At 41.8% G+C, this 14,212-nt stretch overlaps 1 protein-coding gene across 1 annotated transcript in view; it reads left to right on the forward strand.

Annotated features, from left to right (window-relative positions):
• Positions 1 to 14,212, forward strand: part of LOC122940407 (zinc finger protein 850-like) — a 335,684-nt gene that overhangs the window by 104,641 nt on the left and 216,831 nt on the right. The window contains exon 3 of the mRNA XM_044297073.1: positions 5,175 to 5,772. Within this exon, the coding sequence (XP_044153008.1) occupies positions 5,175 to 5,772 (598 nt within the window). The remainder of the gene's footprint in view (positions 1 to 5,174; positions 5,773 to 14,212) is intronic.

Genomic DNA, 14,212 nt, shown 5'->3' on the forward strand with positions numbered 1-14,212 from the left:
CCCCACGCATAGCTGTGTTTGTGGTGGTAGGAGTAGTGGCACCTGTAGCTTCACTGGTGGTGCTATGGGCAGTGGTAGCAGCAATGGAACTCAAGGCAAGTATAAAGCAGGTAATCTGGAGGAGGCTAGGAAGCCCATGATGACATATCATAGTTTTCATGGTGGGGAGGTTAATTACCATTACAATGATTGAGTGTTGGACAGGATCTGGGAGCTAGATCAGGGTGCTGATAAAAAGGTAACATCAGAGGAAGAGGATGGTGGCAATGGCAGCAATACAGAGTGAAAGCAACCTACAGTTAGAACCTCCCAAAACCTGTCAGGGCCAGATCTGCTTCTAGTATTGTCAGCCTGGGAACTGGTGATGCTGATGATACTGGGGTCGCAGGTTCAAAATGTGCCAGACCTAAAACTAGCTCTGGGTGGAATGTGCAAGTATCTCCTGTCTGGCAGTTTTTCTCCACGCTGCTGGAAAACAAAAGCAATGCCCTGTGCAAGGTCTGCCAGATTACAATAAGCCATGGGAGTGACAGAGGTGTCTGCCAGCTACCACAACAAGAGATTCCTCCTTCTCCCGGTCACCTTTGTGGCAGCCAGGCGGCATCCACGTGCAGTACTGAGTCCAAGTCATCATCAGTTACTGCTTCTCCTGCTCAGACTGTGCCTTCTCCTATTCTGTCCGACCATCAGCCATCGATAATGGAATGTGTGGCCAACTCTGCACCACCAGCAACTTGTGCAAGCAGTCTCTGTGGTACCACTTTGTGGATTCTGTTGCCTTTAGGGGGCTAATGGAATGTGCTAAGCCTTACTAGAAGTTATCTAGCTGGCATTTTTTATTTTTAAAGCCATCCCTGCTTTGTACTCTGAAGTGGCGGTGAATGTAGGCCACTCCTTGCAATTCTAGCTGTGCAGCAAGGTGCACACAATGGACACCTGGAGCAACAGTTACGGACTGGAACAGTTCATGCCTTTCACAGCCCATTAGATCAATGTTATTTGCAGCGAGGAGGCACTGTAGCAAAAAGGCCAGGTCCTATTGACACCTCCACGTTTGTTCTGACACCAGGCACTTATCAGCCTCCTCCATGGATATCCTCCTGTCCCAAACAGAAGCAGGGCAGAACATCGCTCCCTCTCCCCCTTCTTCCTATCATGTGAAGTGTTGCCATGCTGTTTTAGAGCTGATCTCACTGGGTAATAGTAGCCACATAGCCAAATACAACCGCGCTGGCTGTCTCCTCACCTAACTCCAACTGGGCAAGGTGGTCAGAGACAATTGCAGGAACATTGTGGCTGCTTTGTGTTTGGGAGACATAACACATGCTCCCTGAATGATGCATGCGATAAATCTAGTCATGCAGCGTTTGTTAAAAAAAAGTACAGTGGCTTTTGGAAGGGACTAATAATAGTAATAATAATCATATAATATAATCGTAATCAGTTCTTACCTCCCCTGTCCTTATACTATAAGCAGTGGTAAGCAGGGTGTTCTAGTGGTGATAGATAATCAGTTCTCACCTCTCCAGAACAGGAAGACAGCATTAAAGGGTTTGTTCAGGAATAAGTAACTTTTCACATGTGCCCGCAGCCTCTACTATGGAAAGAGTCATACCTACCTGCTACCCTTAGCTCCGGTTATGTGAGCCGGCACCTGCGTGTCCATCTTCCAGTAAATGTTGTTTGCTTCCCCGCCAACACAGGCATGGTCACCTGCTTTACTGCAGCCAATGACGACTTGCTTTAGTGGTGATGTGTCTCTTGTGGACATGTTATCCCTGAATCAATTTATTGGCTGCAGCAGAGCAGATGATTATGCGCATTCCGAGGAGGTAAATAAGCCACAGATCGAAAGAACTTTTGCTTACCGGCTTCACAGCCCTGGGGCGGCCAGCAAGGGAAACAGGTGCACAAACAATGTAATGTTATATACACACAATGTAATGTTAGGGATGGAATATAAAGGCTACTCTCCCTGCATTGTAAACTGGTTGGAATAACGAAGCAATCAGATTGGATTTATACAGGAGACCTGCAGATATTTGGGTCAGAAAACTCCTGCTGCCCGGTCATTTTTGGTCATCATTCTAATTACTGATCTTTTCAGGTCATATAAAACCTTCCACACGACTTCTCCAACCGTCTGATGACTTCTACAATATTTCTTTCACAGCTTGTGAATCCGGATGACAATCTGAACAATATTAATCCTACAGAGACAGATGTGAGGGGTGATGAGCAGAGTACAGAGGACATTCCTACAGATAACCGCCCAGGTGAGTAGTGACCACTAAGTAAAGCAGAGAGGTCTCTAAGATTCTGCTTATACAAATTAAAAATAGATATATTGTGCAATGTGGGAATAATGATATTACAATTATTATTATTATTGATGAGTATATATGAAAGTATAAAGGAACAAAAATAAATATCACATATGGAGAGACTTGTAGACAATAACAATTACTAATAATTACTGCTAATAATAAAGTTACTCCCAAGACCATTTGGTAACTAAACCACAAATTCCTATCCCTCTACAGTACAAGTGTAGTTACTATACAGAGGTCTTCTCATGTCTCTCCAGTCCCTGTCTTTGCTTTGGCCCCCCCAGGATTCCTCTTCTGTGGCACTTTTCTCTTCTGCCTCTTCACTTCATCCATCCTTCCTTTCTTCCTTCCTTGCTTAGCAGCCAGTCCTAGCATTGTCTAGAATATGGCTTGGACACATCTTTTTGGTTGTTCCTTATGGTTTTCTAGATAATTTTTTTTGTGAACTCTTGAAGACTGATAGAAGCAGCTGGAATGTTGGGATTTTTCAGCATTTTCCTGCCCCACTAGCCATGTACCACCTACTGGACAATTGTCAGCCATTCTTTAGATAATTGACAACTACAGAACCTTTGATATGCTAATAGACCGTTGTCCACATGAGAGCTACGTCCCTGCTCTAACAGCCCGGACTGGCAGGAGTACTGATCCGGGCTGTTTAATACTTTACATGCTGTGGGCAATGGCACCTGCCGCATGTAAAGTGCTGACAGAGGTACCGGACTCCCTCTGTCTCCCATTGGCACCCCGTAAATGCAATCATGGGGTGCCGATGTGTGTGAAGGCGGGCTGGGGTCTCATTTAGGCCCCAGACCAGACTTGAGTAATTTCCAGCAGGCTGTTCCTCTCTGGCGCAGGCTGCTGGTCAATGTCAGAATAGCACTGACATTAAAATGCAATGCATTATAGAGAGAATGCATTTTATTTTAAAATCAATCAAAAAGATGTCTGTTATAGTCCCCTTGTGGGACTATTAAGTGGGGGGGGGGGGGGAGTACAAAAAATACAAATTTTTTCAATAAAAAAATCTTATTAAAAAATAAGCTTTTTTTTTTTCATTGAAAATGCGCTTTTCAATGAAAAAATTGCCAAAAAAAATCTCCCCCATATGTTTGGTATTGCCACATCCGTAACGACTCGGTCTAGATACATATCACAATTTATACTGAACACTGTAAAAACAAGCGATCAAAAAGGGCCATTTACTCCAAAATAAGACCAATATAAAATGCATGTTGTCAAGCCCTCACACAACTCCATAGAAAGAAAAAGAAAAAAGTTATAGCTCTTGGAACGCTACGATGAAAAAAGGAAGAAATACGCTTGGTCAGTAAGGCCCAAAATGGGCTGGTCACGAAGGGGTTAACGATTGTCCGTGGAATGTTCTGCCATGCGGAATGCATTTGGGCAAGCAAGATGGCCGTTGGTATCTGGTGGGACCTTCCATCGCCCTTTTGTATCAGTATAAATGGTGTCAGTGTGCAGCATAATAAATCTTTTACATGAAATACCAAGTAATGCTGGATCACATATTATTTAACATTCCCTAATTGACTCTTTGGATTGATTGATTAGAATTACACCTGAAATTAATTTCAAGAAATAGTTCATCTGTAGTGATAGAATTTTCATTATCATTGGATGGTGTTTATATATGAATCGCAGGCACTTATTATTAATCCACGAAAAAAAGGAACATTTTATGGAGCGTGCCATCCAGTTTGTGAGAGTGACAGGACTGTGCTTCCTATTGTCCATTCTACTCTCCTCCCTCCGAGTCCAGCTGCTGTATCTGTCATCCATTATAGCCCAGGTCTCATTCCCCGGCCTGCACTCTCCCCAGCAGCAGGTGTGATACAGTGATGTCATTGTACCTGCTGGGCTGAGAGGGAGAGTGCACAGACCAGAGATAATCCCCGGCCTGTGCACTCTCCTCAGCTCAGCAGGAGAGATGACGTCATCACATCATGTCTGCTACTGGGAAGAGCATGATGTGCTCGGTATTAAGGAGCTTCACTACTGTAAGGGGGACTAAGGGGGCATAACTACTGTAGAAGGGGACACAAAGGGGAAGCATTATTGTAAGGGGCATAACTATTGTGTGGGGCCACTAAGGGGCCATAACTATTGTGTGGGGCCACTAAGGGGCATAACTACTGTTCTGAGACATAAGGGGGGCATTCTCCTTAGGGCACTAAAAGGGAATTCTACAGTGAAAGGGGCTCTTAGGGGAGATAACTATGGTGTGGGGAACTAAGGGGGCAATTAACTCCTCTTGTCCAGCGCTAGGAAATGTTTTATTTATATGTATTTAAAATGACTGATTGGGTGGAGGTTGCAGGGAAGTTGCTGAAGGTGGGGGCCAACCTGGCCTAGTTATGCCCCTCGGTCTATTAGATCGTGATCTTTTTGGCCACCACTGTTTTATTCAGTTAATTCTTGTATTTTGTGCCATACCTTTCTGTGAATTTTTTATACTGAAATGTAATAAAATTTCAATTGAATATTTTGGTATATTATTCATCAATAATAAAATGTCTTTTGTTCTTGGCAGATGACTGTACCAGGAACTTAGAGAAACATCCGGTATCTTCAGATTTCGAAGTAGATGATCGTGGTATCATACAAGATATATATGAAGAGCATGCCAATATCCAAGATATATCTTCATCCAATCACAGCAAAAATGTATTATTTGATCATTTTAAACAGGTCCGATCTTCTGATTCATCACAAACAAAGAATAAAAGTCACAGAAAAGGTGTTAAACATCAAACTGCTCACGTAAGAGAGAAGAAATTTTCATGTTCAGAATGTGGAAAATGTTTTAGATTTAAATCTAAGATTGTTACACATCAGAGAAGTCACACAGGAGAGAAGCCATTTTCATGTTCAGAATGTGGGAAATGTTTTAACAGGAAATCAAATCTTGTTACACATCAGAGAAGTCACACAGGAGAGAGACCATTTTCATGCTCAGAATGTGGGAAATGTTTTAAGCATAAATCAGCTCTGGTTACACATCAGAGAATTCACACAGGGGAGAAGCCATTTTCATGTTCAGAATGTGGTGAATGTTTTAAGCAGGAATCACATCTTGTTGTACACCAGCGAATTCACACAGGAGAGAAGCCATTTTCATGCTCCGAATGTGGGAAATGTTTTTATCAGAAATGGGCTCTTGTTGTACATCAGAGAATTCACACAGGAGAGAAGCCATTTTCATGTTCAGAATGTGGGAAATGTTTTAAGCAGAAATCAGAACTTGTTGTACATCTGAGAAATCACACAGGAGAGAGGCCATTTTCATGTTCAGAATGTGGGAAATGTTTTTATCAGAAATGGGCTCTTGTTGTACATCAGAGAAATCACACAGGAGAGAAACCATTTTCATGTTCAGAATGTGGGAAATGTTTTAACCAGAAATCAGTTCTTGTTACACATCAAAAAACTCACAGAGAGAAGCTATCTCCATGCTTAGCCCTTTAGTGACCACCCTTATGTGTTTTTATAGTAGTCAGTGTCGCTAACTGGCTTTATTCCATCAGACACTCATTTTTACAGGGAGATAAAACAGAACCTTGCTTTGAGTTGCCAGAGGTGGCCGAGGGCTTGGAGTGATGATTGGGACCGCTGTGAGAGCTCCCCAAGCGCGTATTGTCTCCTGTATTGAATGAATACCGGTTATCAAAGGACAGATCCAGTTAAAAGTGCAAGTTTATACTGTATATATATCACCTCTAAACAAAAATGTTTGGTGAGAGGAAAAAAAAAAAAAAACCCTATAGGGCCTGATATAAAAAGATAACTATCTATCTATTCCAGTCCTGGTCTGGTCTACCTTTTTATAAGTATTTGTAACATTAAAAACATCAAATATGAGCTGGTCAAGAAACCGTCAGCTCTTACTGGGTTTCATCAGTGATGTGCAAGTTCTCCCAATAAGTGACCCAGGTGAGGATTGCCTCATTACATAGAAGCCATTACTCGCCCTCCTAAAGGAATATCATCTTAGTCTGCACACCCTGACCAACATGTACCTGTAAATAAATCCAACAAGTGGGGTCCCCGCCACCCCTGTATTTGTAGAAGTCATGTGCTTCACTAATCTCACATTCATTTTTCAATGGGTGAATCCTTGGTTATTTTCTTATTTGTATGTCCCACCAGCTCTGGATTTTTTAAGTTTTATAATTGAAGACTTGATATTGTCCCAATTCCAAAACAGGCACGGGTGAAGACCTTAAGTGATTATCGCCCAGTGGCTCTCACTCCTATTTGTATGAAGTGCTTTGAACAACTTGTCCTCAGCCCTATGAAGAACAAGATCTGCACCTCCATGGACCAATACTAGTTTGCTTACAGAGCACATAGGTCAACTGAGGATGCTGTTTCACTTGCCCTTCACACCGCACTCACAGAGAGACAGCTATGTGCGGATGCTGTTCATTGATTTCAGCTCCGCCTTTAACACCAGCCCTCCCAGCAAGTTGGCAACGAAACTGAACAACTTGGGTCTCAGCTCACACCTGTGCAACTGGATACTGGATTTTCTTATAAAAAGACCACAAATCGTAAGCATGGGCAAGCACTTCTCTTCATCCTTAACACTAAACACTGGGGTACCGCAAGGCTGTGTGTTGAGCCCTCTCCTTTACTCCCTCTTCACAAATCACTGCAAACCTATTCACAATACCAATACCATTATAAAATTTGCAGATGACACGACCGTGATAGACCTAATCTCCAACAATGATGAAACATCCTATAGGAAAGAGGTTGAGAACCTAGAGAGATGGAGTAAGAACAACAATCTCATACTCAATACCAAGAAAACAAAGGAGCTGATTCTGGATTTTAGGAAGAAGAAACAAAAGGAACACCATCCCATTAGCATAAATTGTCGAAATCTGGAGATAGTTCAAAGTTTCAGATTCGTAGGATTTCATATTAGTCAGGACCTGTCATGGATAAAAAAAACACAACAGAAATTACCAAAAAAAGGCTTTCAGAGGTTTCATTTTCTGAGGCGTCTGAAGAAAGCACAACTCCCAAAACAGGTGCACCATAGAATCTGTTATCACATCCTGCATTACAGTGTGGTACTCTGGCTGCTCTTCTGAGGACAAGAAGACCCTCAAGCGCATCATCAGAATGGTTGGAAGAATCACTGGTACTCAGTTACCATCACTGGATGACATCTTCACTGCTCATTGCAGTAACAGGGCAAAGATTATCTGCGGGGATCCAACTCGCCCCGGCCACAGCCTTTTCACTCCCCTACCCTCCGGTAGGCGTCTTAGAGCCCTACATGCCCGCACCACTAGACTGAACAACAGCTTTTACCCCAGAGCAATCAGTCTCCTAAATGCTCAGAGTCTTCCTAGGATAGAAACTACCACAGACTGAAAGTGACTGCTGCATTGGTGACCCCATGATATCTTGTCTGCAGTGGTGTCTGAATATTCATAACCACCTCCCGTCTGCCCATTGAATATAAACGTCTAGGAGGTGGTTGTCTATCTCCTAATGGACTTAGTAAAAAGTCCTTTCAGAGATCGCAGCTGCACGCTAATCGTGCAGCTGCTGATCAGGTTGCCTGGTGCCAGTGACAGCAGGGCAACCCTTAGAGAAGGCAGAGACAGTGCCCAGGTGTCCCCTGCCTTCTAGATCGCTGTATACACAGCACTATGTGCTTCCTGTTCCGGTCCGGCAATCATGTGATCGCCGGGACCGGAGAGTGCAGGAGCTGTGTGAGGTCTTTCAGAGACCTCGATCAGCCCTGCACTGAGACTTTACAGCTCTGTACAGCCTCTCTGGGGGGTGTATTTCTTCTGTAACTGGGGCTACTATGTCAGCCCCAGTTACAGGAGAAATCAAAAAAAGTGAAAAAAATGTCCCCCAGAGCTCTTTTATGACCTTATCGGGGACGCAAAGTGTAAAAAAAAGCCAATTTTTTGTCACCTTACATCACAAAAAGTGCAACACCAAGTGATCAAAAAGGTGTATGCCCGACAAAATGGTACCAATAAAACTGTCACCTCATCTCGCAAAAAATGAGCCCCTACATAAGAAAATCGTTCAAAAAATAAAAAAAACTATAGCTCTCAGAACATGGACACATTAAAACATATTTTTTTTGTTTCAAAAATGCTTTTAATGTGTAAAACTTAAATAAATAAGAAAAAGTATACCTATTAGGTATCACCATGTCTGTAACGATCTGCTCTATAAAAATGTCACTTGACCGAACCCCTCAGGTGAACGCTGTAAAAATAAATAAATAAAATCTGTGCTAAAACAACCAATTTTTTTGTCACCTTGCCCCATAAAGTGTTATAATGAATGATCAAAAAATCATATGTACCCAAAAATAGTACCAATAAAACTGGCACCTTATCCCCTAGTTTCCAAAATGGGGTCACTTTTTGGGAGTTTCTACTGTAAGGGTGCATCAGGGGGGCTTCAAATGGGACATGGCATCTAAAAACCATCTGGCGCTCCTTTTCTCCTGCGCCCTGCCGTGTGCCCATACAGCAGTTTATGACCACATGTGGGGTGTTTCTGTAAACCGCAGAATCTGGGTAATAAATATTGAGTTTTGTTTGAAAAAATGCGATTAAAATGGAAAATCTGCCCAAAAAGTGAAATTTTAAAATCCATTTTCCTTTAATTCTTGTGGAACGCCTAAAGGGTTAACAAAGTTTGTAAAATCGGTTTTAAGTAATTTAAGAGGTGTAGTTTCTACAATGCGGTCATTTATAGGGGTATCCACTATGTAGGCCCCACAAAGTGACTTCAGACCTGAACTGGTCCTTAAAAACTGGGTCTTGGCAATTTTCTTAAAAACTTTAAGAATTGCTTCTAAACTTCTAAGCCTTCTAACGTCCCCCAAAAAATAAAATGGTGAATGATAGGTGAAATATATTGACTAAAATGTATGACTAGCATGATGTACAATGTGTCACAAGAAAACAATCTCTGAATGGCTTGGATAAGTAAAAGCGTTCCAAAGTTATTACCACATAAGGTGAGATATGTCAGATTTGCAAAATTAGGCCTGGTCAGGAAGGGGGCAAATGGCCCAGATGTGAAGTGGATAACCTCTTGTTATATACAGTATATGCTGTGACCTGTGAACAGTAAGGCTTTCTAGTGCAATGTGTTTCTTTTTACTATTATAATACTTTAATTTAAAGTCAGTTCTTTTGTTCCTCTATCCATGGCATCTAGGATTGCTCCAAACAACATTTCATTGTATTGTGCATTGTATTCATTGTATTGTACAGTGACAATAAAGGCATCTTATCTTATCAAATATTTTTATCGGATATATAGAATTTTTGATCATTTTGTTTCCTATGACTATTTTCATTCCTATTATTGTATGGTGATACAGAGATATGTTTTTACTTGGAGGATCTCTAATATTCAGGCTGTTCCATGAGATCCATGGGCGCAGTTACAGTTTTATCTGGGTTTATAATCGGATGTCTGACACCTGACAATACTTGTAGAAGTAATGACAATACCTCGGATGGAGAAAGGGGGGGTAGTGATCCTTTACTGTTTCTATGGATGGTTTTAGATGCTGCCTCTTAAAAGGGTATTCCCATCACCCACTTTAGCATTATCTTCAACTGTCTTTCTGCTCCTGCTTCCCCTACTGTGCTTGTTATGTGGGCAGAGCTATGTTATCACATGATGATATGCAGAGCTCTGGATGTGTGTCCCTGATGCTGCCATATAGTAAAGTGTACAGGGAGAAACTGAGTGACGTGCTGAGTATATATAGCATAAAGACAGTAATCATACCTTACACTTCTGAAGCACAGGGGATCTTTCACATCCATATAACACTACACTTTCTGAGCTCTCATTCTTCCCAGATCATTCTTTGCCTGCTGCCTAACACTGCTTGCTCATGTCCAGGTACATAGAAAAAAATAGAACATGTCATATTCTTGTCCGCAATAGCAGACAAGAATAGGCATTTCTATTGGGGTGCCAGCGGTGTTTTGCGGATCCGCAAAACACATATGGACGTCTGAATGGACCCTAACATTGTGATAACATGAAAGCACACTGACAGCCCTGGCGAGGGCTCCACTGTTCTCTTACCTAACTGCCAAGCAGAGCTCAAAAACTGCTGCTGAAGACGTCCGAGAGCCGTCCTACTGAAGTAGATGCAGAGAGGTGGCCGGGAGCTACTGCGCATGATCCTACCAGGCATACTCCTGAGAATCTAGCCAGGTTTATCACTAAAGCGCAAGCCTGGCCATCACTGTCCGTATCCCATGGAAACCAATTATAAACAAGCCAGGGAACAACGGAGAAAACGGTGCAAAAAAAATAAAATAAGGGTATTTTCATTTTTCATCAACTTTACATATGGGACAATGTGAGATAAGATTGTTAAGATGGAAATACCCCTTTAATATATTCTGTCGGTGATTGCTTGTTTTGTGCACTCAGTGTTTCTACCTTGCCAGGCAGGGCCGTTATGATACAGAAGCACCACTCGTCACATTTGGATGCCCCAGTTACAGTGATGTGTAAATGTCCCACATGCCAAAATATATTATAATAATATCAAAATATATAATAAAATACAAGTGAGAATAAAATGGAAAAAAAGCCTGCATATTTTCTCTTTTCACATGAAACAAAAAAACTATCAATATGACCAAAACAAGGAACCAATTTTAACCATTTATTTTGGTGTTAATCTGTATATTTAAAGAATAAGGAGCTTTAGTTTCAATTAAAAGAAAATAAATCTCTGAAAAACGTATAGTCCTGATCAAAAGTTTAAGACCAAAAAATCATATTTAGCATGGCTGGATCTTAACAAGGTTCCAAGTAGAGCTTCAACATGCAACAAGAATAAATGAGAGTGAGACAAAACATTTTTTGAGCATTCAATTTAGTGAAAACAATGAATAAACTGAAACAGACAGTTTTTTAGCTGATCAAAATTTGAGGACCACATGCCTTTAAAAGGCCAAATCTGTGAAAAGATGTGGATTCATTGTCATTTTTTTGTCAGGTAGTCACACGTTGTGATGGCAAAGGCAAAAAAACTCTCCCTTTTTGAACGTGGTCTGGTTGATAAACTGCATAAGCAGGGTCTCTCACAGCGCGCTATCGCTGCTGAGGTGGGACACAGTCTTAATTTTCTTAAATGATCCTGAGGGTTATGGAACAAAAAAGTCAAGTGGAAGACCCCAAAAAATGTCATCAGCACTGAGCCGGAGGATCCAATTAGCTGTCCGTCAAGACACTGGATGATCCTCGACCCAAATTAAGGGCCTTACTGGTGCTGACTGCAGCCCCATAACAATCAGACCGCATTTGAGACTGAAGGGCTTCAAAAACAAAAAACATCTTCAAAGACCTCGTCTCCTTGAACGCCACAGAACTGCTCGTTTGGACTTTGCAAGAGAGCACCAAACATGGGACATTCAAAGGTGGAAGAAAGTTTTATTCTCTGATGAGAAAAAATTTAACCCTGATGGTTTCCAACATTACTGGCATGACAAGCAGATCCCACCTGAGATGTTGCAGAGAGCATTCCTCATGACTGAGGGCCCTCGTCTGTGTGGTAACAACTGGGTTTTTCAACAGGACAACGCTACAGTACACAATGCCCGCAGGACAAGGGACTTCTTCCAGGAGAATAACATCACTCTTTTGGCCCATCCTGCGTGTTCCCGATCTAAATCCAATTGAGAACCTTTGGGGATGGATGGCAAGGGAAGTTTACAAAAATGGACAACAGTTCCAGACAGTAGATGGCCTTCGTGCGGCCGTCTTCACCACTTGGAGAATTGTTCCCACTCACCTCATGGAAACGCTTGCATCAAGCATGCCGAAACTAATTTTTGAAGTGATAAACAATAACGGCGGAGCTACTCATTACTGAGTTCATGTTTGGAAGTTGGATTTCTGTTTTGGGGGGTTTATTTTTTTTTTGGGAGGTGTGGTCCTAAACTTTTGATCAGCTGAAAAACAGCCTGTTTCAGTTTATTCGTTATTTTCATTTACTTGGAACCTTGTTAAGATCCAGCCATGCTAAATATGATTTTTTGCCATTTTACAAGTGGTCTTAAACTTTTGATCAGGACTGTATTAATAAAAAGCCCCATACGTCATGTAAAATAAAGTTGCAAAAATTTGATAGGCAGCGCAATAAATAAAAATTAAAGGGGTTGTCCGGGGTCAGAGCTGAATTGGGACATATCCCCCTTTTCACCTAGGCAGTCCCTCTGAGATGAGCATCAGAGCATTTCATGTTTTGTTTTTTGCTTTTTTGTTTACATTATTACACTGCTGGTCGGAGGCTTCTCAGTTATTTTATTTACTATATAATTATAATTACTAAGATGTTCCTGTCACGAACTATGGATCCGATCGCTCCGGATCCCACAGCTGTGATGTAGTGGTCAGTGCGTACACACAGAGACCTCACGTGACCGGGGTATTACCATCCGGCTAACACCCCCCACTACACTTCGGTAACTGCCACCACGTGGGTTCCCTGTCCACGAGCCGACTATCCAGGTCATTCACTATCACACAGATCAGTGGGTGAACCGGATATCACTTACTGACCAACCGCAGTCAATCACCCCCAGCTACAATTTAGAATTAATGAACAACAGTAATAAAAGAATTAAGAACCAAAATACATATATGGAAAATAAAAATGGTCTTTCTCCCAAAAATACTTTATGTTTTGCAAAATGCTCCAGTGAGAATATCGCAGAACATTTTTAAGCTATTTGATAGCCTAATGGGGGATTTTATTTGGAAGGGAGCCATCCCTCGGATAAGTCCTTCAGCTTCCAGTGCGGGAGGGAGGATTAGCGGTTCCTAATTTGTTTTTTTACTATCTAATAACACAATACGGGAACATAAAGGGTAGTTTAGATAGTTTGGTGGGTAGTCAAGAAATAAATAGATGGGGATGGAAAGAGGAGTGGAATCACTTAGAGGTGTTGGAATCAGGTTTTTTTGGGGGAAAAATATTGGTAACAGAACACTAAACTTAGCAGAATATGTATGGGGGGAAATTAAAAAAATATTAGAGATTAAAGGGTTTTTGCATTATACACCAATTTGGAAAAATCTTAATTTAAAGGAACTGGAAATGATCAGGATTTACACTCACCTAAAGAATTATTAGGAACACCTGTTCTATTTCTCATTAATGCGATTATCTAGTTAACCAATCACATGGCAGTTGCTTAATGCATGTAGGGTTGTGGTCCTGGTCAAGACAATCTCCTGAACTCCAAACTGATGGTCAGAATGGGAAAGAAAGATGATTTAAGCAATTTTGAGCGTGGCATGTTTGAGGGTGCCAGACGGGCCGGTCAGAGTATTTCACAATCTGCTCAGTTACTGGGATTTTCACGCACAACCATTTCTAGGGTTTACAAAGAATGGTGTGAAAAGGGAAAAACATCCAGTATGCGGCAGTCCTGTGGGCGAAAATGCCTGGTTGATGCTAGAGGTCAGAGGAGAATGGGCCGACTGATTCAAGCTGATAGAAGAGCAACGTTGACTGAAATAACCACTTGTTACAACCGAGGTAAGCAGCAAAGCATTTGTGAAGCCACAACACGCACAACCTTGAGGCGGATGGGCTACAACAGCAGAAGACCCCACCGGGTACCACTCATCTCCACTACAAATAGGAAAAAGAGGCTACAATTTGCACGAGCTCACCAAAATTGGACTGTTGAAGACTGGAAAAATGTTGCCTGGTCTGATGAGTCTCGATTTCTGTTGAGACATTTAAATGGTAGAGTCCGAATTTGGCGTAAACAGAATGGGAACGTGTATCCATCATGCCTTGTTAGCACTGTGCAGGCTGG

This window comes from Bufo gargarizans, chromosome 6, assembly GCF_014858855.1.
Source record: "Bufo gargarizans isolate SCDJY-AF-19 chromosome 6, ASM1485885v1, whole genome shotgun sequence".
In the NCBI taxonomy this organism is placed as follows: Eukaryota; Metazoa; Chordata; class Amphibia; order Anura; family Bufonidae; genus Bufo; species Bufo gargarizans.